The sequence below is a fragment of the Mustela erminea genome, chromosome 3, assembly GCF_009829155.1.
Source record: "Mustela erminea isolate mMusErm1 chromosome 3, mMusErm1.Pri, whole genome shotgun sequence".
Classification (NCBI taxonomy): Eukaryota; Metazoa; Chordata; class Mammalia; order Carnivora; family Mustelidae; genus Mustela; species Mustela erminea.
In genome coordinates, this window is record NC_045616.1 from 64,162,028 (window position 1) to 64,188,244 (window position 26,217).

Sequence of the window (26,217 nt, forward strand, 5' to 3'; positions counted from 1 at the left end):
TATTACAGACAACTTAAAGCTCAAAGCTACAAACATAATTCAGATCACAAAAGTGCTTTGACCAAGTTAAAAACCTAAAAGATGACCTTTTTTATATTATCCAGGTAACTGCAAACAAATTTCTCTTAACGGCATTAGTGCAGTCTTTTTCTCTTTAAACAGTTCTACCTGGAATCACTTAATTTTTAACCATTCTAAAAATGGGAAAGCATAAACATTTTGGTGCATTTTTTTCTATATACTTGGAGGAAAAATACAGTTCGAAGTATTACTATACATGATTGAGAGGAAGAAAATGTTTAAAATATGAATTCACCAACTTACAGTGTGAAGACAGGTAAAAAGTTACCTAAATCCTTCTGAACTCCATTTAGCGTAGTGTGCCTTTTCTCTCCTGTACTTCTAGTAGAGTATATACAAACAAATGCTACCAAGTATTAATGCTGCATTTCTTAGGATTAATGAAAATGGGGTGAAAGAAACTTGAAGGTCTCAGAAATGACCGTTCTGTAGTTTAGGGTCTATATTTCAGCGTGCACGAACCTTTATAATAAAACCTATTTTCAACTACACTGGTTTTTCCAGTAACAATAGGTCTGCATTGCTGAGTATCCACTACTTAATGCAGATATGGACCAAGATATTTCTATAATTGCTTTTTAAAATTATTCAAATTTATGAACATCCAGATGCTAAAAAGACAAAAATAAAGACCATTTATTTTAATAAATGTCTATTTTAATGTTTTTCACAATAGAATAAATGCTTCTCTTGATGACTGCAGATACATAAGGCTGTTTGGTAGTATCCAGAACCACCACAGGAACAGTTGTTTTCCTGATTGGTGTGTAGTCTTCAGTAATTATAAGGAATTACTTGTCTCGAACTGCTGTCAAACCAGCAGGACTGCATTTATGCATCCATCATTTTCAGGATTGTTGGTAACCTGGGCATATTTTCCTGAGGAAAAAATGGGAAAAGGGGGGATGTTAATGTTGATAAAAACTAACTTTGCCCAAAATATTCTTTTTTTTTTTAAAGATTTTATTTATTTATTTGACAGAGAGAGTGAGCACGGGCAGACAGAGTGACAGGCAGAGGCAGAGGGAGAAGCAGGCTCCCTGCTGAGCAAGGAGCCCGATGTGGGACTCGATCCCAGGAGGCTGGGATCATGACCTGAGCCGAAGGTAGCTGCTCAACCAACTAAGCCACCCAGGTGTCCCAGCCCAAAATATTCTTAATCACCACTTTGAAGAAAGAAAAAAAATTACAATAAGATCAATGAGATTTTACAAATCACTCAAAATCAAATGAGTTCTGAAAACAATTCTTATATACTGTTTTTATATTTTTTTACAAGTGGTGTTCAGTTCCATTCTGTTAGTAAGTTGTTATTAACAAGCCCTTGTGGATTGACCTGAACATTGTTACTTTTCCACATACTTTTCTTACTGGAAAATGCAACAAATTTTAATTTTCAAATCAATTCAACCTATTTTATTTAAAAAAAAATTTTTAAAGGTTTTATTTAGGGGCACCTGGGTGGCTCAGTGGATTAAGCCTCTGCCTTCGGCTCGGGTTATGATCCCAGGGTTCTGGGATGGAGCCCCATATGGGCTCTCTGCTCAGCAGGAAGCCTGCTTCCCTTCCTCTCTCTCTCTCTGCCTGCCTCTCTGCCCACTTGTGATCTCTGTCAAATAAATAAAATCTTTTTTTTTTTAAGATCTCTGTCAAATAAATAAATAAAATCTTAAAGAGATTTTATTTATTTGACAGAGATCACAAATAGGCAGGCAGGCAGAAGGGGAAGCAGGCCCCCCACTGAGCAGAGAGCCTGATGTGGGGCTTGATCCCAGGATCCTGAGATCATGACCTGAGCCAAAGGCAGATGCTTAACCCACTGAGCCACCAAGGCACCCAATTTAACCTATTTTAAAACTGAGATCTGGCAATAGGAAGTATGAGTTAGTGATTCATATGAAGATTCAAGAAATTAGTGTATTCTTCAATTTCAGAGAACATTAAAGTTTAAAAATACCTGGACCCAAAAAGCAGAAAACTAAGAAAATGAGGGAAGAAGAATTAAAATTGCTACATGACACCTTTTATTTTTATAATTACTACTGAAATAATGTGGCTATGTGTATGCTATGTCTCTCTTCCTTAGCTCATGGTTAACTTACTCTATTATAATCTTTCAGTATTTTTTGGTTATAACTGTAACTCTGCATCTGCTTTCCTCCTGATGCCTTTTTTTTTTTTTTTTTTTTTTTTGGTTCAATTTTTTTTATTTACTTGACGGAGAGAGGTCACAAGTAGGCAGAGAGGCAGGCAGGCAGAGAGAAAGGGAAGCAGGCTCCCTGCTGAGCGAGAGCCCAATGCGGGGCTGGATCCCAGGAGCCTGGGATCATGACCTGAGCCGAAAGCAGAGGCTCTAACACACTGAGCCACCCAGGTGCCCCCTCCTAATGCCTTTTAAAGCAGTCTTAAATTCTAACAATATAGTACACTTGTAACTGAAACTAGTTATCTAACTTAAAAAGAATCACATTCACAACTTTGTCTACAAAAAATATTCTTCTAAAGATTTAAATCTGATTTCACACCATTTTAACTCTGCACTGAAATCTGCTGTGTCCTTTCAACTTGCAAATTTCAATTTTAGCATTGTGTAGCAGCAGCCCCATATTCAGAAATTTACTTACCCCAAATAACTTTGCCTCCTTGTGTCACAAGGCCCAACTCGCTCACGTTCACCTCAATTACAGTACCTTTGGTAATAACACCCAAAGTTGTATATAGTGGGGATGAAGGATTTTTTTTTACACCAAGTATTGGCAGGCAAAAGGTGGCTTTCAATTCAGGATGTGTTACATGGGCCTTTTTGAAACGTAAGCCCTAGTAAGTCAAACACAAAAATGTTATGAGTCTAAATTGTTAACAACAATGAACAATGATGATCCCTTTTTGCTTTTCTAGTTGTCTTTGAAATAAAAAATATCCCAGGGATGAACAATTTCAAATCTTAAGGCATCAATTTAAAAACTTCTAATTATATAGACCAAAAACCTGATAAATGTGTGAGGGAGAAACCCCAAACACACAACGCTGATGTTTTCAGCATGGAGTGTTACCTAGCATCATACTTAGATTTTCCTATTATCTACATTTTCTGAGGATTTGCAAGCATGCCAAGGCACTATGATAGAGCATACAAATAGCTTATTTAAGCAGGATAACCTTAACAACAACTCCCCTATTTTTTTTTTTGCATGATAAAGATTGATAGGTGAAATGACTTTTTCCCAGGTTGAATGGTGTGTGGATGGAATTAAACTTAACTCTCCTGATTCCAAGTCTCTGTAGATCTCTGCTTTTTTTAACATGATGAAAAAAGAGGGTGGATTGTTAGCTTTTCATTGATGGTAATACTGGTTATAGACTGGAGACTCAAGCCCAGAGAGATCTGTTACAGAGACTGGAGTCATCTCGTCACCCAGATACGGCCTTTTGGGGGGCAGCACTTCAGAAGCCGCAACACTCTACAGTCTCTTAAGTTTGATATTTGCCTGTAAGAGGGTAGAGGGGAGCAATACAAAAGTTCTTACTAATGGACTCATTAATGAATTTTGTAATAAACTTACATAGCTGGGAATGCCATCTGACTAATGCACAATGAGATTTATCTGCCAAGCTACAAAAACCCTAGAACAGTATGATGACTATATTCTCTCCCTATAGAACTGATAGTTAAGAAACTATATTTAGAAAATTAGGAAATATGAAATCAAAACAAGGAGTCCATAATACAATCCAGGGATAGGTGAAGGTTCTGTAAATGAACAGCAAACACTTTAGGTTGTACAGGCCATACTGTCTCACCTTCAACTACTCAATGTCTACAGAAAAAAACAGCCATACACAATATGTAAATAAAAGAGCATGGCTGTATTCCAACAGAACTTAATTTACAGAAACAGGCTGCTCGACAACATTTTAATCCATCAAAAATTATTCAGGTTGAGGGCTAGGGTAACACTGTTTCCTCTGTTTTTCTAAGCAGAATGGATTTCCAGTGAAGAGAGCAATTCAGTGTGTTTTAAAGGGATTCTGCAAAAAATACATAGCTGACCGTTGAACACAGGTTTGAACTGCACAGGTCCACTTAGAGGCAGATTTTTTCAATACAGTACAGTACTATAAAATTATTTTATTTCAGGATTTCCTTAACATTTTCTTTTCTCTCGCTTTAAGAATTATAATACATATAACATACAAAATATGTATTTATTGACTTTATATTATCAGTAGGGCTTCTAGGCATTAGTAAGCTATTAGTTTAGCTTTTGGGGAATCAGAAGTTCTGTGTGGATTTTGGGCTGTGCAGGGGGTGAGCACCCCCAATTTGAGTTGATGAATGGTTAACCAAATGTTCAGTTACATTTGAGAAAGGGGAGAATGGTTTTGACTGTCATGGTTGTCTATAGAAATTAAAGTTCTGCTTTTACATTACATTCTTTTTTCAGTGACTATATACTGAATGTTTTCAAAAGCATTAAGATAATTTTCTTACTAAATGCAAACTGCTTCTTGAAAAAAACAGTCCTACTCAAGTTTTCTAACTGTTCTCAAAGAGAACAAGTGTCAGTAGATTACTTGCTGAATGAGTAAGGTGACTTCACGTGGAAAACAAAGGTTCTAATATGACATATATATAAAAATCAGGATTCACTGACACTGCAGTAAGAATTAGTTTTCATTTCCAGTCTCTCAAAGCCAAAGACAAGATTCTTGATAGTAGTAGAATCCTTATCAATAACTTAAGACAGTATCCTTATCAATAACTTAAAAAAAAAAGCCTAAAAAGGTTTTTCAATCTCTTTTCACACCAATTTTAGGAATTTCAGGTAATTATACTTTATTCAATTTAACACAGCAACTAATATTTAATCCATTCCACTCTTGCAATGGGCTTACCATTGGCCTAATGAATCTCTCATATTTAGGTGGTTTTCGAGTAAAGCCATCTCCAACAAAGCAGACTTTAGTGACCATTCTTTTCCATGCTTTCTTCTTTCTCTTTCCTGTTCGAATAACTTTTAATACTTCTGTTTCACCCTGGGCTCGAACTTTGGGTAAAGGAACTTCCCATTTTCCCTAAAAATAGACCATAGTTAAAATTTATCATGTTAGTAAAAAGCAATGAGAATAAAAATTTAAGTATGTTTTAGTTGTACAAAATAGTAGATTCACTTTTTTCCTAAACCAGCAAGATTTTGGCTCCAATGTTTTCTAGAAGTCTGCACTGTCTCCTCAAAAACCCCAAATTAATTGGAACTATTAAGTTTCTTATCACAGATACATTAAATAAAATGGTTTGTGGGGTGCCTGGGTGGCTCAGGTCATGATCCCAGGGTCCTGGGATTGAGCCCCACATCAGGCTCCCTGCTCAGCCAGGAGCCTGCTTCTCCCTCTCCGTCTGCCCTTCCCCTTGCTTGTGGGACAAATATACTCTAAAATACATAAATAAATCGTTTGCTGATGCTAAAAATCTCAATGCCTTTTTATGAATGAAAAATGCCTCCTGTAGTAGGGCACTGATTTCTCAAAACAGTGTATGTGCTTACTACTAAAGAGTGAATAGTATAAAAGTGGAAGACTGTCTCCACCTCTTATCTCAAGTGGACTTTTAGATTTCATCACTAGAAGGACAAAATCACTGTCACATTTTTAACTTCTGCAGAATGAAAATTCTATGAAAAATTGAAGCAGCACAAGATAGAAAAAAAGAATGATTTTATTAAGACAGATTTTAGAAGCAATTCTACCACTCTACAGATAATGACTATGAAGAATGATTTACAACCTCCTGGACTTAAGTCTTTTATCTGTAAAAAAAGAAGGGGTTAAGCAGATAACCTCTAAAGTTTCTTCGGGTGCTCAAGTTACACCATTCTAATTTTAGACAGCATACACCAAAATATAAGCAGCCTGTTTTTTTTGTTAAATATTTTATTTATTTATTTGAGACAGAGTGAGTGGGGAAGAAAGAAGCAGATTCCCCACTGAGCAGGGAGCCCGATGTGGGGCTTAAGCCAGGGACTCTGGGACATGACCTGAGTCTACGGCAGACACTTAACTGACTGAGCCACCTAGGTGCCTCAAACAGTTGTTTTTTTAAATCAAAATTGGAGACTGAACATTTCTGATGCTATCTGGATTTCTGTCAATTTATCCACAGATGTTTAAAAGTAGTATGTATGCCTTTATCTGTTTTTAGCAGGCTTTAACCTAATTTGATACCAAGTGTAACCTAGTAATATTAAAAAAATGTTAAATTTTTTTTTTTTTTTAAGATTTTATTTATTTATTTATTTGTCAGAGAGAGAGAGAGGAGCAAGAGTGAGCACAGGCAGACAGAGTGGCAGGTAGAGGCAGAAGGAGAAGCAGGCTCCCTGCCAAGCAAGGAGCCCGATGTGGGACTCGATCCCAGGACGCTGGGATTATGACCTGGCCTGAAGGCAGCTGCTCAACCAACTGAGCCACCCAGGCGTCCCAAAAAATGTTAAATTTTTAAGTCAAATCAGTTAGAGGGTTTTCCCACCATTCTACTTTTTAACTAATTTTAGCAATATAGGGCAGCAAAAACAAGCAGCTGTATCTTTTTCCACAAGAGCACAGCATTAGGAGGTGTCAAGTATAGAAAGCTGTTAAAATACTGAATTTGAGATTCATGCCTTACTAACTTTTTAGATACTTTTTTTACACTAAAGATGTGTGGTATTCTAGTAACTTTTAAAAAACCTATTAAATGCGAATGTTCTCATGATGAGAAAGTAAATGTTTTATTACTGAAATATTTAATACAAAATGAAATTTACAAAGACTTTGATATCTAAATAATGGGAATAGCTGGACACCATTATTTCCAATTACACTGAAGAAGAAGACTAATATTAAGTAATTCTCCTAAACAAAAATGAAGATTTCAATTTTTCTTACCGCTTTCTCTTTTCGTTTTTGTTTAATCATATTAGAAAGTACTTTAGCTCGAGACTGTCCCTCCCTGTCCAGTAGATATGCAGGTACTGCTCCTTGTGGAGTCTTTTCATCATTCTTTTGTTTGGTGTTTCTCTTTTCATGCATCTTGATACTACCGAGAAGGAAGAAGATTCAAGATTTCAGTTTTAAAAATTACTACTCAAAAGATGTTAACTGGTTACAATGAAGAATTCATCACTTACGTCTTTTTCATCTGTATTTTCTCAGCATGGCGCTGTTTATGGTAGAGCTTAGCTTTCAGACCAATCATCTTTTTTGCCTTCTTTGAACGTTCATGAGCCTCTCGACCTTCTTTCTTTCTCTTTTTCTCATGGTAATCCAAACGATAGCCATAGCGCTTCCGGTGTAACTCAATATATTCATTTTGTGGCTGTAATGTAAGAAACATTAATTTTAAAGAATGTTGACAGAATTATGCTAAATAACGTTCTGAATACCATATAAAGTACAGAAGGCCTTATGCCATCTAAATGTTCACTTGCTTAAGTAACTCTTGCGCTATTAAGCCTATTTACATTATATGAGTTAAATATGTTTTGAAACTGAATGGTATAAGGCATCAGGATTTACATCTGTAATAATCTCAGTGAAAGTTAGTGTTCGTTAAAGGGAATTGTCCAAAATCCACTGGACCACAAAAAGGATGACATCATTCCAGGATCTCTTTTCCTGAGCATGACTAATCTGGTTTTTCAATAACATCATTATTCTTCATACTTTTTATTAAAAAAAAATACAGACTACAGAGTTTTGTAAACCATTTTGCAATAAAAATAGAGACTATTTCCATCACCTCAGAAAATTCCCTTGCATTGCTTTGAAGACAGTCCTTTTTCCACCTCCAATCTATTATCTCTCACTCTAGTTTTCCCTTTATCATTGTGAAGAAGCTTATAGTACCTACAGTATGTAGCCTTTTGCATCTAGCTTCTTTCACTTAGGGCTTTTGAGATTTGTTCATGTTGTTACATGTGTCAGTACGTCAATCCTTGTTATTGCCAAGTAGTATTCCATGTATGGATATACCCTCATTCATCCTTTGATTGGTTCATGGATATCTGGGGTGTTTCCCGTTTTTAGCAAATAAACACTGGCACAGAAGTCTTTTGTGTGGCCACATTCCAAACTGTTTTCACAAGGGGCTGGACTACTTTGCATTGCACCAGCAATGTAGGAGATCCCTTTTTGCTTTTTCAGTGCCTGTTTTTATTTTATAGGCCACTTTTTTTATCTTAAACTATGTGGCCACAGTCCATTTGTACTTTAAGACTGAAAACTAAAACAATGATGCAACCTCAACTCTAGCACAGATAACTCCAAATAACAACCAGCTACTATGTATCTGGTGTGGTGTTTTCAACTGCTAGCACAAACTTTGCAGAAATCGAGGAAAAGCATGTGGAATGCCATTCCGCAGATACAAATGAGAGACAGAGTAGAAAGAGAACGGATGTGGCAGTCAGATCTGTGCTTTAAGCCGAGATTAATTAATTAATTCATTAGTTGCTTGGCTCGCAGCCGGGCCTGTCTTAAATTTCCTCAGCAATAAAACTAAGTGGCGGCGGAATTTTGTCTACAGTATAGGGTTATCGCTGGGGTTTGGCACTGACAATACACAAACGTGGCTAAGCCAGGAATTTAACAGAGTGAACCCGATCTCGCTCTAAAGCGTGTACTCTGGCAAATACCCCAATCTGTGTTCACAGATGCAATTTTTTCCCCCTCACCCTCATTCACTTCGACAGTACCTCCCTTCCGCCTACCACCCCTCGCCCCCCGCCCCAGGGCCTCCAGGCCCCACCCACTCTGAAGCCCTGCGATACGAGTGCCCCCAAACCACCTCCTCACCATGGTGACGGCCGCAGAGCTGTGGGGTGCAGCTGTCGGGGCGCAAAGAAGATCTCAGTTTTCGGATCTCCCAGACCCACGAGCTAACTCCACGCAAGCCGCGACGGGAAAGAGTCGTAAAACCACGGACTCCGGAGAAAGCGCGACACATCGGTTCCGGACCTCTGTTCTTCGCGTTTAGCTGGAAGGGCGGAAGTTGCTCGCGGGCGGCATTTGAGTGTTGCACCGCCGGAACTGGGGGTGTGCGGTGGCCGGAGGAGGCGGGTGTGAAGGTGTTGAGTTCTCTTCTGGAGTGATCAGGACGTTCGCCGAGGTAGTGGCGCGAGGCCTTTGCGGACTTTGGCGCAGCCTGCACCTGCGGTTAACACCCGGCGGGAAAAAGCCGGCCTCCAGTATGCGACCTAGTCCTAGGTGGGTATGGGACCGCGCGGTCCGACTCCCGGGTGCCTGTTATCCCGCGGGGCGCTGGGCACCGTGCCCCCTCGAGGGAGGCAACAGCCAGCCACAGACAAGGAGGAGAGGGTCTCCCGAAGGCCTTAATCATCTTCCTAAGTCTTAGTTCGTAGAATTCAGGCAGTAAGGTGGGTTTGGTTTTGAGAGTTTTCAAGGCTCCATCTTCTAATGTGGTATATTTTCTTTAAAACTCTATTTCTAACCAGCGTTTTCAGGTGCTGTAAATTACGTAATCTCTTTTTTCCTACAACACGTTTCCGCCAGGGTTTGCTTCCTACACCTTCTTGACGTTTTTGCTTAAATGTCATTTAAATGTCACTTGCTTAAGTGACTTGGCTTATGGTTACTAACCAGTTCCCGGTTCCTGCATAATTCTTTTCTACAGCACGTGTCACCGTAGGAGATGGTACGTATTTTATTTATTCCTTTTTATTATCTAGTGACTAGGATATAGACAGTGTGAGTACAAGGATGTCTTTGGCTCACTACTTTTAAACCATTTGCTAGGAGGCAGTGGTAGACACAATAACAATAAATTCTTGTTGAGTAAATGAACTTAATTCTCATACTGGTCCGGCAATGAGATAGATGGAAAGGAAGGTTCAGGGATTTTAAGTTATTTATCCAAGATCGCAGAAGACTTGGGACTACAGCAAGTCTTCTGTAAACTACTCAGGTCTTTGCCCACTTGACATTGAGAAGTTTATGGAAAGTTTTAAAAAGGGGCTCCTGGGTGGCTCAGTTGGTTAAAGCCTCTCCCTTCAACTCAGGTCATGATCTCAGGGTCCTGGGATGGAGCCCTGCATCAGGCTGTCTGCTCAGCGGGCAGCCTGCTTCCTCCTCTCTCTCTGCCTGCCTCTCTGCCTACTTGTGATCTCTCTCTCTCTGTCAAATAAATAAGTAAAATCTTTAAAAAAAATTTTTTTTAAAAGACTTTTTACTGAAGTGTAAGATACATGCAAACAATGCATATATAAAATAGATGCTTCAGGGGGTTTTCAAACTCTGACACCCTGTAAGCAGTACGTGAATCAAGAAATTACATAAACCTGCACCCCAGAATCCTTCCTTAGGCCTCTTTCCAGTTACTCCAAGTGTAAATACCATCCTGACTTGTAACAAAACGGAATAGTTTTACCCATTTTAAACTCTAAATAATTGGAATCATACAGTATGAACTCTTGTGTTGGTTTCTTTTGCTTAACATTGTGAGATTTATCCTTATTGTTTCCTGTTGTAGTTCTTTCAGCTTATGGGAGTTTTTCGTAGGCTTAAGTTGTGAACTCATCAATGTTGTTGTTTTTTTTTTAATTTATGACTCTCAAAGCCACTCATGCCCTTTTTGCCTTCTGGACCAGGAATAGAAAGTAAAGGTTAAGTAGTGGTCACATTTTGATTTGTGTAAAATAGAGGAGACAAGTGGTTGGCTGTTTATCATTTGTTCTTACCTTCTGTGATTGCAGGCTAAAAATGGCCTGAGCAGATCAATGTCAGCAAAACTTTCTGAGAAAAATATACTTCCTATATACCTGGCAGTAGCCAAGTAGGATATCATCACTTCCTTGTTTTATCTACCAAAAGGTTATAGTAGATACCCACTTTTTGCATTTTGGCAGTCAGAAGCATGAAAATGCATTTCTTTGGTTGGATTTATTTATTTATTTATTTATTTTTTTGATTTATTTTTTTTTAAAGATTTTATTTATTTATTTGACAGAGAGAAATCACAAGTGGATGGAGAGGCAGGCAGAGAGAGAGAGAGAGGGAAGCAGGCTCTCTGCTGAGCAGAGAGCCCGACGCGGGACTCGATCCCAGGACTCTGAGACCATGACCCGAGCCGAAGGCAGCGGCTTAACCCACTGAGCCACCCAGGCGCCCCTCTTTGATTGGATTTAAATTTAGATAGTATTTATTGCTATAGGAGAAACTGTAAGGGAAAAGTCAGGAGGATGTGAGAGCTGATTTAATAGTTGATTGTGTATGGTTAAAAAGTCAAGCTTATTTACATTGAAGAAGAGGAAGAGGTATAGTAAGAGCTTTGTAAAAAGTATTATGATTGAAATGTTTGCTATTGTAATATGCAGGAGACAGGCTAGAATTGTTTTTTTAAAGATTTTTATTTATTTATTTGACAGACAGAGATCGCAAGTAGGTAGAGAGGCAGGCAGAGAGAAAGAGGGGGAAGCAGGCTCCCCACTGAGCAGAGAGCCCGATACAGGGCTCGATCCGAGGACCCCAAGATCATGACCCGAGCCGAAGGCAGAGGTTTAACCCACTGAGCCACCCAGGTGCCCTCGGGCTAGAATTTTTAAAGCTAACATTTTCCTCCAGATTGGAGATCATGTGCTACTCATTTTTATATTTCTGATAACCAGCTGTTGTTCCAATAAATGTTAAATGAACAAGGGAATTGTGCTTTATCGGTACAGTTGACCTAAATTTAAAAGTATCTTTATCTACTTAGGCTGTTTTTTAGCAAGTAAAAGTTAATTTGGTAAACTTTTTTCTGGTTTAAAAAATCAGGTGAAACTTTTAAAAAACAGGTGAAACTGATTTTTTAAATTGAGATATAATTTATATAACTTCAATTAGTTTGTTTTAGAACTTGTGCTAGAAATAAATTTGTAGTAAAAACAAGTGTTTAGATTGATAACATGAGATCTGTTGAACATAGGAAAAAATCAAAGATGATTTTAAGATTCGACAGTAATAAACATATTGGCCTAATTTATATGTGATATTTTCCTGAAAAACACTGGATTTGACAAAAATGTGAAAAGGAGTTCTGATTTGGGAGAAATTACTAACTGTAACAAAAACCATCTGGAAACACAGAACAACTTGATGCTTTAGGATCTCCTTTCATATATTACTTGATTCTCAGCAACATCACCTTCAATTTTGCTTGCATACTGATGTATTTTATGATTTTTTAAAAGATTTTATTTATTTGACAAAGAATGAGAGAACAAGCAGGGGGAGTGGCAGGCAGAGGGAGAAGTAGGCTCCCCTCTGCCCATGTGGGTGGGGGTAGATCCCAGGACCCTGGGATCATGAAAGTAGAAGCCTAAGTGACTGATCCACCCAGACCTCCCGTGATTTTTGATTAGTGGTCCATGATTTCTCTCTCTCTCTCTCTTTTAAGATTTTATTTATTTGAGAGAGAGTGAGCGAGAGCAGGGGCAGGAGGAGGAGCAGAGGAAGAGAGAGAAGCAGACTCCCTGCTGAGCAGGGAGCCCCGTGAAGGGCTTTATTCCAGGACCCCCGAGATCATGACCTGAGCCAGAGGCAGATGCTTGACAGACTGAGCCACCCAGGCACTCCCATGATTTCTCTTTTTGTATATTAGGCCTTACAAACATGATACTCCACTGATTCACAAAAAAATAATCATGGATTCTTTTTGTTTATTGGTAATGTAACCTATTGCCAGTAATGTAGAATGTTACCCGTTTTTCTTCCCCATTATTGCTTTTGTATCAATTAGGTGTTAAAACATTTAGTGAACACTTTATTCTCCAAAGGCCTTAAGGAGGTTTGGGCCTTGAAGAATAAATTGCCTTATAGCACCTATAGTAGGCAGCTATTTTTGTTGAAAGTCATTGATCCATGGGAAAGAAGAAAATCCTTTATCCCTGGAGAATCCTAATCAACTTAATAGGTCAAAAAATGACTCATTGTGCCGGGCAGTGCTGGTAGAAGATCCCTCATTTTGGAGAGCTCACAGTAATGGAGAGAGCTTGTAAATACCGTATTTGTCATGAGTAAATACAAGTTCCAAATGTTACGGAAACGTGGAGAAGATAGTATTAACACTTTCTCGGAAATTAGGAAAAGCTTTCAAGGTGGGGCATGAAGATTAATGGAAATTGACCAAGAATGGAGTCTTGGGGATTCTAGGATTGCTTTCAGGCAGTGGCAACATTATATACGAAAGTGTGAGGGTGCCAGACTATGATTTTTCTGGGGAATTTTGGCTGGAGCTCCCTGGTATGGAGTGAGGATTAGGAGAATACAGGCTGTGACTATAATTGGGGACAGATTTTGTTTTATTAAGAACCTTTAAATGTTTTTGAGTAGATGAGTGTTGAGAGGAGGCTCTTTATTTGAAGGATATATGTAAATAATGGATTAAAGCAATACATTCCCTTCAGTGATTTGAGTACTTTTTAAGACTGGTTATATCTGAATGTCACCTATGTTATTATTTACTTAATTTTCCTCAAATTCACATTTTAATGTAAAATTTGACTTCTTAAGTATTAGTATATACAAGATGGATTCTGTTGGTTAGTTTTTCTGATATTTATTTAGTAAATTTCTTTCTGTAACTTAAAATAATCGTGGTCATTCACTTGGGGAAACAGGATGTTGGAATATGTTTTCAAAATTTAGTCTATAGCATCCCTTCACACTCTTAAAAATGATTTAGAACTCCAAAGAGGTTTTTTTTTTTAATGTAGGTTATAATACATACTCAATTATTAGAAATTAAAACTTTAAAATACTTTAATAATTCACTTAAATCCACTGAATCTTAGTGTACGTAATATAGTGTTATGAGAAATACCTTTTATTTTACAAAAGTAATTTAGTTTGAAGAATATTTTACCTTGCCTTAGAATTTTGCAAGTGTCTTTAATGTTAGGCATAAAGAAAACAGCTAGCTAAAGGCATAAAGGCATCTGCTATCACCTTCTGTATTTGTTACTAAGTATGTATGATCTTTATTTTTGGTTGAACTCTCTGAAGAAAATCCAGCCTCATACACATAGGTCATATAGGTAGTTGGGAAAGGTATTGAGTATTTTAATAGTCTTTACAGAAAATTGTGGATGATCTTAGATGCTCTACCAGGGTGACAAGTGGTAGTTTCTTAGTTGCAATGTGGAATCAAAACGTATTAGGGTTTTTTGTATTTCATTGGTTAAAATGTTTTGTTCTATTTTAGAGTGGATCTAACATGCACGATATTGTAAACTTCCTGAACTTTGACACTGGAAGTGAAAAAGAGGGAATGGATTCAAGATAAATTTAGGAAATAAAATCACAAGGATTTGGTGACTTTCTAAATGAGGGTTAGTGAGGTGTGCCTGGGTGGCTTGTCAGTGAATCAGTCTGCTCTTGATTTCTGCTCAGGTCATGATCTCAGGGTTATGAGATTCCCTCCCTCCCCCACATCAGGCTCCTCACTGAGCATGGAGCCTGCATAAGATTCTGCCTCCCCATCTCCTACCATCACGCACCCCCATCCCTGCCCCTGTGCTGTCTCTAAAAAAAGAAAATTAAAAAATAAATGAGGGTTAGTGAATGTGGCTGTTTTATTTTTTTTTATTTTTTTTATTTTTAAAGATTTTATTTATTTATTTGACAGAGAGAAATCACAAGTAGTTGGAGAGGCAGGCAGAGAGAGAGAGAGGAGGAAGCAGGCTCCTCACTGAGCAGAGAGCCCGATACGGGACTCGATCCCAGGACACTGAGATCATGACCCGAGCCGAAGGCAGCGGCTTAACCCACTGAGCCACCCAGGCGCCCCAAATGTGGCTGTTTTAAAACACAGATTTAGGAGGGGAAAATAATGGATTTTTTTAAAAAAAGATCTTATTTTTTATATAATCTCCTCACCCAGTGTGGAGCTCAAACTCACAACTTTGAGATCAAGAGTTGCACACTCCATTGACTGAGCCAGCCAGATTCCCCAAAATAATGAGTTTTGACATGGCTTCTTATATAAAATGGCGCACAATGTTTCCTTGCTCTCTACCTAGTCTCAGATGCTTCCATGAACTTCTCTTAGCTTTAATATTGTACTTGAAACATGGTTCATATTCAGTTAATGTTTTTAAACCAAAATTACTTAATTTTTATAATCATAGGAGAGGACTTGCTTTTGTGTATTTTTTTTTACATATTTATGGTAGAAAAATCAGAATGTACAGATAAACCACTAAATTACACTATCAATGAGAAATTACCAAGTTAACATGTAGTTGCTTACCTTTCCGTACTAAATTCTGTATAATTACATAAATAACATTGTAATTGCTGTGATACAGTGCTCGCTTCGGCAGCACATATAGTAATTGCTGTGATACATTTTTGTCATCTTAGTCTTTTCCCACAATATGTCCATATCTTTAAGAATTAAAACATGTTGAAAAAATAAAGAACATTTTAGCTTGAGAACCATGTTTCTCATTTTGTCAGAATTTTCATTTTCTGATGTGTTGAATTTTTTGGTAGCTAAAAATACTGTACTTCTAAAATGTAATACATATTTTTAAAAATGTAATACATTTTTACGATATGTATTACAAATGCCTTATTTTAAATATGTCTTACTGGGCGCCTGGGTGGCTCAGTGGGTTAAGCCTCTGCCTTCTGCTTGGGTCATGATCTCAGGGTCCTGGGATCGAGTCCCGCATCGGGCTCTCTGCTCAGCGGGGAGCCTGCTTCCTCCTCTATCTCTCTGCCTGCCTCTCTGCCTACTTGTGATGTCTCTCTGTCAAATAAAAAAAAAAAAAACTAAATATGTCTTACTGATACATACTACATAAACTTAGTTTTAAAATTTTGTATTTTTCCTTTTCAGAGAATAACAGTTTAGAGGGTCAGCATGTTCTCCAACTTGAGGAAGTTTGGAGTAAATCATAAGAAGATATCCATCCTGCATGTTAATGTAAGCTTTTCTTGTAAAATTAAATATACTTCAGCAACTTTATTTCCTGAAAGGCCTGTTATACTCTTAAACTATTATATCTTTATCTTCTTCAGTTTTTCTTAACAGAGAGTGTGGGAGAAACTGTAACCAAGAAGCAGAAGGCTTTATCCCTAGTCTGAAGTGCATTTTGCTACTTCAAAATGCCCTGTGCAGTGTTTTGAAGACTATCCATTTGTATATTCCATTTTGAGGTCCTTAGCACCCCAAGGAGTTACACAGGTTTTCTTTGGTCTTTTCATTGCTGATGCTTTCCGACTGCACACCTGTGGCAGGTAGCACTGTCTTTCCCTCGTCATTATGCAGTGGAAATTTAAATAGTTTTGAGACTCTACTCTTGAAATATTTTATTAGGATCATAGTGTTGTATTGCCAAAAACTGGGTAAGTAATGCATAGGGAATATAGAATATATAGGCATATGTTCCAAGATACCGTAAAAGGTAGATGTGGCAGCCCAGAGTTATTACTAAATACACTAAATGTCACAATTCTAAATGTATTGACAGTCAATAATGTGTATCTAGTGATCTGGGGATGAGGAATATTCAACCTCTTAGTGGAAACACTGGGAGAAGTTACCTCAGGAATTTTTAAGAATGCCAGTCCTAGTTCTCCCAACTTCCCCTCAGATGTTTTTAAAATTTTCCAGGTGATTCTGATGTGTAGCCACTTCAATAAATTCTGAGTTTCATGACCCCTACGCAGTTCTTAGCACCTGTAGAAAATCAAAGAATAGCCAGTGTGAGAGACCTTATTTAACTTTTCTGGCTTTCTGGGAATTTCAGGTCCTGAGTTTCAAACTATAGCTGTCAGAGTCACCTGGAGGTTGGGGCACCTGGGTGGCTTAGTTGGTTGAGCATCAGACTCTAGGTTTCAGCTCAAGTCCTGATCTCAGGGTTGTGAGATCGAGGCCTATGTCAGGCTCTACACTCAGTGCTATCTGCTTAGGACTCTCCCTTCCCCCTTCATCACCCACCTCCACTCAAGAGCGGCTGTCTCTCAAATAAATAAATATTTAGAATCACCTGGAGTGCTTGTTGAAACTCATATAACACTATATTAATTATACTTCAGTTTAAACCCCCTCCCCCCACAGATTGTTTATATCTCCTCAGAGTTTCTGATTCTCTTGTCTGGAATAGGTCCAGAGAATTTGTGTTCCCTCTGTTGCTAATGCTGCAGATCTTAGAGAACCATCTTCTAAGATCAGCTCAAAATAGTCTTATTTTTGTTTTTTCCTGTTGTATAATTTTGGGTTGTCACTTTTTAAAGAAATTGGAGTTAATAAATGGAAACTATTTTAAGGAGATTCAAAGTATTTTCTCTGACAAAACAGTTATGATGTTAAAAGTATTCTAATAAGTCATGCTAAAATAAAATTAATATCAGGTTTCTTTTCTTCTCACTAGAATATGTGTTGCTGTAAAATAAAAGCAAGTTTAAAAAGATTAAAGCCATATGTGCCTCTTGGAAGAAGCTACAGTTCTCTACCAGGTACAAATTTTTATTCTTCTCATTGTACTTAAACTGCTTGTTTGCTTTCTCTCATTGGCAAACATGCCTTTATTAAGGGTGTCCATTTTGGAAGTAGTGGGGTAGTTTTACTTCTTGGCCCTTTCCTTGAGTTGATTAGGAGTTGGAAGTATTGTGATAGAAGCCAGGAGGGAGTATCAGTAAGCCTGTATTCCTCATCTGCTGGCTCTCCAAATGAACTAAACAAAGAGAAAGGTTGCTGGCTTTAGTAGCTGGCTCAGAAGTTAAGAGGTCTGTACCTATAGAGTGCTCTTGCTATAAAATACTGTTTTTCTAGTACGTTTCTGATTTTTACACGGAAGTATTTTCTCAGTGGAGGTTTGCCCAAGTAATTTATTGTGGAGATACTTAAGATTAGTTAGTTAAGGGCGCCTGGGTGGCTCAGTTGGTTAAGCGACTGCCTTTGGCTCAGGTCATAGTCCTGGAGTCCCGGGATCGAGTTCCGCATCAGGCTCCCAGCTCCACGGGGAGTCTGCTTCAACCTCTGACCTTCTCGCCTCTCATGCTCTCTCTCAAATAAATAAATAAAATCTTCAAAAAAAAAATTAGTTGATTAAATATTTATCTGGGGTAATTTGCATTAGGTAAAATGGCTATTAAAACTTGATGCTTGGAGCGCCTGGGTGGCTCAGTCAGTTGAGCATCTGCCTTCAGCTCTGGTTATGGTCCTGGGATTGAGGCCTGGCATCAGGCTCCTTGCTCAGTGGAGACCCTGCTTCTCCCTCTTCTTCTGCCTGTTGCTCCCCTTGCTTGTGCTGTCTCTTTCTCTCTCTACCAATAAATAAAATCTTTAAAAAAACAAAAACAAAAACTCGATGCTTGAAGAACTGACACATTCTGAATGTTCTTCCTGTGTTTGAAGCAAGCAAGCATATGGGAGACTCTTTGAAACTAGTTTCATTATGTGGCTGTTTTCATTACCATCTTTGTCCTGTGAGAATTATGGAGTAAAAATACTGATAGGATGTGTGACTTGTAATGACCTGTGAATTTAATGCCCTGCATTATTGATTTGTATCTGTATTTCTATATATTGTCATGCAAATTTATCTGTAGCCATACAGGTGATCTGTAAGTCTTAAAACTGCCATCAGGTTTTCAAAATACAGTAGAACTGTTCATGATTTATTAGAGAAATTTTGCAAAGTTGATTTAAATAATAGGAAGGTATAGGTTAAAATTATAAATGTAACTGCATTTTTGCTTTAATATTATTAATAAAATATATTGTAAGCATGGAGTAAATTATTATGGGCTCTTTGTACTCCAGAAGTACTACTTGGCCTTTTAGAAGTATTAGGTTGTTCTAGCTCCTGTTCAGTTATACCTCCTAAGCCATTTTTAAAGGTACTTTGTGCTTGGGATTACTGAGGGAAGATAGATTTCAAATTGTATGAGAATTCATTATTATCTGATACGAGGATCACTCTTCACTTTTCAAGCCTTGACAATGCACATTTACAGGGCTGGGTATTTTATTTTTCTTTGATTTAAATGCTGTGGCCATAAGATTATTGTTTTGTTTTGTTTTGTTTTTAAGATTATTGTTAGAACATTCTAATTCTACAATTCTATTATGTCTATTATAGAATTATAGAAAGTGGCAAAGACTGGGGTAAATTTTTATTTTTCTAAGTCTGTGATCTAGAAGTTGATGTTTCAAAACTTTATCTTAGGGGTGCCTGGGTGGTTCAGTTGGTTGAGCATCTGCCTCCAAGTGAGGTCATGACATGGGGGGAGTCCTGGGATCAAGTCCGGCAATGGACTCTCAGTGGGGAGCCTCCTCTTCCCTGTGCCTGCTGCTCTGCCTACTTGTGCTTTCTCTGTCAAACAAATAAGTAAAGTCTTAAAAAAACCCAAAAAAACAACTTACATCATCTGTTGCCTTTTCTCTACAGATTGCAGCAAAATAATTTTTAAGTAAATCAGAGTTCTATTTAGCTTGAATTTTACTTTAATTGGAATTACAATATTTGCCTAAAATTGTTTTAACTTTCTTGATTTGCAAATTAAAGGGGGATTTCTTAAAGTTTTAAATTGTAACCCTCTTTCCATTAGGTTTAGTTGGAAATGATATCAAATCGCTTCATTCCGTCATCAGTCCTCCCATAGCTAAGTAAGTACTATCACTGATACATTCTTTTACATATGCTGCTGTAAAAAGCCAGGAGGTTCTGTCATGGACTTAATTTAGCATTGTTAATTTAGCTTTCTGCCCTAGCTAAGTATAAGTAGATGTTGGTATGTATCTTAAAAGAGGTATGGGTACGTATCTAAATGCTATTTTTTCCTGAATTTAATACTAAATGTTTTTAATGTAGCAATAGCACATAGAAATAAGTAAAAGATTCATAAGATTATAGTTTGCTCTTTTGTTAGCTGTTTTGTCAGAATAATGTGTTTTATGTTTTCTCTTTTTCTAGTTTTTCTACCATTATAAAAATTACTGAAATACCAGCTTTGAAATTTGTGTAGCATACCTGTTTTAGTTTTACACTTTTATTAATGTCCATCTTTTTTTCCCCCTACTTTTTAAACAGAATCCGTAATATTGGAATTATGGCTCATATTGATGCAGGCAAAACTACCACCACAGAAAGAATATTGTACTATTCTGGATACACAAGATCACTGGGAGGTTAGAATGGATTCCTCCTCTCCCCAACCCCCATTAGCAAAAAGCATCATTGGAAAATATTTTGATTAAGAAGTCAACCTAGAGATCTTATGTATGGCATGGAAGCACTGATGTCTAAACCGCAACACAAAGATAAGGTAGTTTGAACACCCACTTAAGAGTCTTTGTAGGTTCAAGTAAACATTTAGATTCATAGGACTATCTTGGGCCACAATTCAACCTGGTCTGTTCAGAAGGCTGTTAGAACAGGAAGCAAAGCTTCCCAGCACAATGGTAGTTTGTTTCTTCATTTCTTAAAGCAGTCCACCTAAGTGTCTGGGAGCTACCTTCTTTAGGTACCCAAAAGTGATAGTTTACTTTAACAAGATTCACAGGAGCCACGCTGGCTTACAATCCTCATGTCCCTTAGGAATATGTACCTCTTCCACATGGGCAGTCTTCCAGGTTTATAGCTCCATGGGCAGTCTTCCAGGTTTACCATAAAAGACATGCCATAGCCCACTCAGGAAGGCCTAAAGCTGTTTATCTCTTCAGATATTTACAGTTTCATAAAGCTCTTCTCAGTTCAGATGTAGCTTACAAATTACAAATTATTTTTTCTATAATACATGTTGCCTAGCACCATAGTTGACATACTTGTGTTCTCTGGCTTCTAGAAGAAAAGAACAAGAAAGTTAACCAAAGGTAAAGTTTTCAGGCAGAAGAAGGAGGGATTTTGTTAATCCCAGTCACAGTAGTAGTACTGTTTACCTCAGTTTTGATTTTTAAATTATAATATGTCAAAAACTGTTACTCTTGACCAGTTGTGCACATTTGAATCCCCATGTAGTTTTTTGTTTGGTTTGGTTTTTAATTGACAGTGCCATAGCTCTACTCTGGAAATTAAGATTTAGAAAGTATATATATGGCTAGTTGTCATATTTTTGTATCATGTATTTTAAAAGTCTACATTTATCTCATATACATTTATGATTGTTGTGTTTCTCTGATGAATCCACTTTTTTTAATCATTAAGAAGTGCCTTTATCTCTGGTGAAATAGTTTGTTTTAAAATTTGAGATTTCAAGGTCAAGAGGTCCTTATGACCAGAAGTGGAAATGAGTAATTTTTTCAGAAGCTCCACAGAAATTTTGAAATGCGTTATATTGACAACCATTTCTCTAGACCCTTCAAACTGGTTGAGACTTAATAGTATTTATAGAGGAAAAGAACACCCAGGATTAGAATATTCATGGCGACAGTTTCCAAAATGTTTGAACACATGTGTTTCTCATAGAACTATTGCTGTGTAAATGGGGGCTATGACCCCAAAACATGGAACATTATTAGGCTTCCTCTGTTGTGACACAAATATGTTCCTTTTTTTTTTTTTTTTTTAAAGTTAACATATAATGGATTATTTGTCTTAGGGGTACAGGTCTGTAATTCATCAGTCTTAACACAATACACAGTGCTCACCATAGCACATACCCTCCCCAGTGTCCATCACCCAGTCACCCTGTCCTTCCCCCCCCTCCCCCCCCCGCTCCCCTCCAGCAATCCTTAGTTTGTTTCTTGAGATTAAGAGTCTGTTATGGTTTGTCTCCCTCTCTGGTTTCATGTTGTTTCATTTTTTCCTCCCTTCCCCTATCATCCTCTGTCTTGTTTCTCAAATTTCTTGTATCAGTGAGATCATATGATAATTGTCTTTCTCTGATTGACTTATGTTGCTTAGCATAATTGCCTCTAGTTCATCCACATCCTTGCAAATGGCAAGATTTTGTTTTTTGATGGCTGCATAGTATTCCATTGTGTGTGTGTATACACACACACCACATCTTCTTTATCCATTTATGTGTTGATGGACATCTAGGCTCTTTCCGTAACTTGACTATTGTGGACATTGATGCTATAAGCATTGGGATGCATGTGCCCCTTTGGATCACATTTGTATCCTTAGGGTAAATACCCAGTTCTGCAATTGGTGGGTCATAGGGTGGTTCTATTTTCAACTTTTTGAGGAACCTTCATACTGTTTTCTAGAATGGCTTCACTAGCTTGCATTCCCACCAACAGTGTAGGAGGGTTCTCCTATCTCCGCATCCTCACCAACACCTTTCATTTTTTGATTTGTTAATTTTAGCCATTCTGACTGGTGTGAGGTGGTATTTCACTGTGGTTTAGATTTGTATTTCCCTGATGCCGTGATGTTGAACACTTTTTCATGTGTCTCTTCGCCATTTGGATGCCTTCTTTGCCAAAATGTCTGTTCATGTCTTCTGCTCATTTCTTGATTGGATTTATTTGTTCCTTGGTTGTTGAGTTTGGTAAGTTCCTTATAGACTTTAGATACTAGCCCTTTATCTGTTATGTCATTTGCAAATATCTTCTCCCATTCTGTCAGTTGTCTTTTGGTTTTGTTGACTGTTTCCTTTGCTGTGCAAAAGCTTTTGATCTTGATGAAGTCCCAGTAATTCATTTTTGCCCTTGCCTCACTCGCTTTCGGTGATGTTTCTAGGAAGAAGTTACTGCGGCTGAGGTCCAAGAGGTTGCTGCATGTGTTCTCCTTAAGGATTTTGATGGATTCCTGTCTCACATTGAAGTCTTTCATCCATTTTGAGTCTGTTTTTGTGTATGGTGTAAGGAAATGGTCCAGTTTCATTTTTCTGCATGTGGTTAATTTTCCCAACACCATTTGTTGAAGAGACTTGTCTTTTTTCCATTGGACAGTGTTCCCTGCTTTGTCAAAGATTAGTTGACCATAGAGTTGAGGGCCCATTTCTGGGCTCTCTATTCTGTTCCGTTGATCTCTGTGTCTGTTTTTGTGCCAGTGTCGTGCTGTCTTGATGATGACAGCTTTGTAATCAAGCGTGAAGTCTGGAATTGTGATGCCACCAGCTATGGTTTTCTTTTTCAACATTTCTCTGGCTATTGGGGGACTTTTCTATTTTCATATAAATTTTAAGATTCTTTGTTCCATTTCTTTGAAAAAAGTTGGTGGTATCTTGATAGGGATTGCATTAAGTGTGTAGATTGCTCTAGGTAGCATAGACATTTTCGCAGTATTTGTTCTTCCAATCCATGAGCATGGAACGTTTTTCCATTTCTTTATGTCTTCCTCAATTTCTTTCATGAGTATTCTATAGTTTTCTGAGTAAAAATTCTTTGCCTCTTTGGTTAGATTTATTCCTAGGTATCTTAGGGTTTTGGGTGCAGTTGTCAATGGGATCGACTCCTTAATTTCTCTTTCTTCTGTCTTGTTGGTGGTGTATAGAATACAACGGATTTCTGTGCATTGATTTTATATCTTGACACTTTACTGAATTGCAGTATGAGTTCTAGCAGTTTTGGGGTGGAGTCTTTTGGGTTTTCCACATGCAGTATCATATCATCTGCAAAGAGTGAGAGTTTGACTTTTTTGCCAATTCAGATGCCCTTTATTTCTTTTTGTTGTGTGATTGCTGAGGCTAGGACTTCTAGTACTTTGTTGAATAGTAGTGGTGATCATGGACATCCCTGCCATGTTCCTGACCTTAGCGGAAAACTCTCAGTTTTTCCCCATTGAGAATGATATTCGCTGTGGGTTTTTCATAGATGGCTTTTATGATATTAAGGTATGTACCCTCTATCCCTACACTGTGAAGAGTTTTGATCAAGAAGGGATGTTGTTCTTTGTCAAATGCTTTATCAGCATCTATTGAATGTATCATATGGTTCTTGTTCTTTCTTTTATTAATGTGTTGTATCACATTGATTGATTTGCAGATGTTGGACCAAACTTCAGCCCAGGAATAAATTCCACTTGGTCGTGGTGAATCATCCTTTTAATGTACTGTTGGATCCTATTGACTAGTATTTTGGTGATAGTTTTTGCATCCATGTTCATCAGGGATATTGGTCTGATATTATCAAATCAGATATCATCTGATATTATTCTCCTTTTTGGGGATAATTCTCCTTTTTGATGGGGTCTTCTTCTGGTTTTAGGATGAGGGTAATGCTGGCCTCATAAAATGAGTTTGGAAGTTTTCTTTCCACTTCTATTTTTTGGAAGAGTTTCAGGAAAATAGGTATTAATTCTCCATTAAATGTTTGGTAGAATCCCCTGAAAAGCCATCTGGCCCTGGACTCTTGTTTGTGGGAGATTTTTTTATTACTGCTTCTATTTCCTTACCGGTTATGGGTCCATTCAGGTTTTCTATTTCTTCTGGTTCAGTTGTGGTAGTTTATATGTCTCTAGGAATGTATCCATTTCTTCCAGATTGTCTAATTTGCTGGTGTATAGTTGGTCATAATATGTTCCTATAATTGTTTGTGTTTCTTTGGTGTTGGTTGTGATCTCTCCTCTTTCATGATTTTATTAATTTGGGTCCTTTCTCTTTTCTTTTGATAAGTCTGGCCAAGGGTTTATCAGTCTTATTCTTTCAAAGAACCAGCTCCTAGTTTCATTGAGCTGTTCTGCTATTCTTTTGGTTTCTGTTTCATTGATTTCTGCTCTAATTTTTATTATTTCTCTTCTACTGGGTTTAGGGTTTATTTGCTGTTCTTTCTCCAACTTCTTTAGGTGTAGAGTTAGGTTGTATATTTGAGACCTTTCTTCTTTCTTGAGAAAGTCTTGTATTGCTATATACTTTCCTCTTAGGACCACCTTTGCTGCATCCCAAGGTTTTGAATAGTCACGTTTTCATTTCCATTTGCTTCCATGAATTTTTTAAATTCTTCTTTAATTTCCTGGTTGACCCATTCATTCTTCAGTAGGATGCTCTTTAGGCTCCATGTATTTGAGTACTTTCCTACTTTCCTCTTGTGGTTGAGTTCTAGTTTCAAAGCATTGTGATCTGAAAATATGCAGGGAATGATCCCAATCTTTTGCATCTAATTTGTGACCAAGGATGTGATCTATTCTGGAGAATGTTCCATGTGCACTAGAGAAGAATGTGTATTCTGTTTTGGGATGGAATGTTCTGAATCTATCTGTGATGTCTGTTTGTTCCAGTGTGTCATTTAAAGCCTTTATTTCCTTGTTGATCTTTAGCTTAGATGACCTGTCCATTTCTGTGAGGAGGGTGTTACAGTCCACTACTATTATTGTATTATTGTTGATATGTTTCTTTGATTTTGTTATTAATTGGTTTATATAATTGGCTGCTCCCATGTTAGGGGCATAGATATTTAAAATTGTTAGATCTTCTTGTTGTATAGACCCTTGAAGTATGTTATAGTGTCCTTCCTCATCTCTTATTATAGTCTTTGGTTTGAAATCTATTTTATCTGTTATAAAGATTACAACCCCAGGTTTCTTTTGATGTCCGTTAGCACGGTAAATTGTTTTCCACCCTCTCACTTTAAATCTGGAGGTGTCTTTGGGTCTAAAATGGTCTCTTGCAGACAGTATATTGATGGGTCTTGTTTTTTGTTGTTGTTGTTGTTTTTTAATCTATTCTGATAGACCCTGTGTCTTTTGATTGGGGAATTTAGCCCATTTACATTCAGGGTAACTACTGAAAGATATGAATTTAGTGCCATTATTGCCTGTGAGGTGACTGTTACTGTATATTGTCTCTGTTCCATGTTAGTTTTAGGCTCTCTCTTTGCCTAGGGTACCCCTTTCAATATTTCCTGTATGGCTAGTTTGGGGTTTACAAATTCTTTAAGTTTTTGTTTCTCCTGAAGCTTTTTTTTTCCACCTATTTTCAGTGACAGCCTAGCTGGATATAGTATTCTTGGCTGCATATTTTTGTTGTTAAGTGCTCTGAATATATCATGCCAGCCCTTCCTGACCTACCAGGTCTCTGTGAATAGGTCTGCTGCCAATCTAATATTTATACCATAGTAGGTTACAGACTGTCCTGAGCTGCAGGATTTTTGCTTTGTCTCTGAGACTTGTAAGTTTTACTGTTAGATGAAGGAGTGTTGATCTATTTTTATTGATTTTGAGGGAGAGATTCTCTGTGCTTCCTGGATTTTGATGCTTGTTTTCTTCC

General features: G+C 37.6%; 2 protein-coding genes across 6 annotated transcripts in view; one reads left to right on the top strand and one right to left on the bottom strand.

Moving 5' to 3' along the window:
- Window positions 1-716: 716 nt before the first annotated feature.
- Window positions 717-9,037, bottom strand: NSA2 (NSA2 ribosome biogenesis factor). Its single transcript, XM_032335966.1, has 6 exons — window positions 8,911-9,037; window positions 7,245-7,432; window positions 7,003-7,153; window positions 4,978-5,157; window positions 2,706-2,898; window positions 717-960 (listed from the first exon to the last, which is right to left on the bottom strand). Exons 1-6 carry the CDS (start codon window positions 8,911-8,913, stop codon window positions 893-895), a joined length of 783 nt encoding a protein of 260 aa, XP_032191857.1. The 5' UTR covers window positions 8,914-9,037; the 3' UTR covers window positions 717-892.
- A 170-nt stretch (window positions 9,038-9,207) lies between these two features.
- The window catches only part of GFM2 (GTP dependent ribosome recycling factor mitochondrial 2), a 75,580-nt gene continuing 58,570 nt past the window's right edge, over window positions 9,208-26,217 (top strand). For 3 of the 5 annotated variants that reach the window (XM_032335955.1, XM_032335956.1, XM_032335957.1), the window contains exons 1-5: window positions 9,208-9,321; window positions 15,956-16,042; window positions 17,493-17,577; window positions 19,675-19,732; window positions 20,157-20,254. In XM_032335955.1, coding sequence (XP_032191846.1) covers window positions 15,980-16,042; window positions 17,493-17,577; window positions 19,675-19,732; window positions 20,157-20,254 — 304 coding nt within the window. In that variant the 5' untranslated portion in view covers window positions 9,208-9,321; window positions 15,956-15,979. Of the gene's footprint in view, window positions 9,322-14,314; window positions 14,442-15,955; window positions 16,043-17,492; window positions 17,578-19,674; window positions 19,733-20,156; window positions 20,392-26,217 lie in introns of those variants that run through there. The other 2 variants (XM_032335958.1, XM_032335960.1) reach the window with 2 other exon arrangements.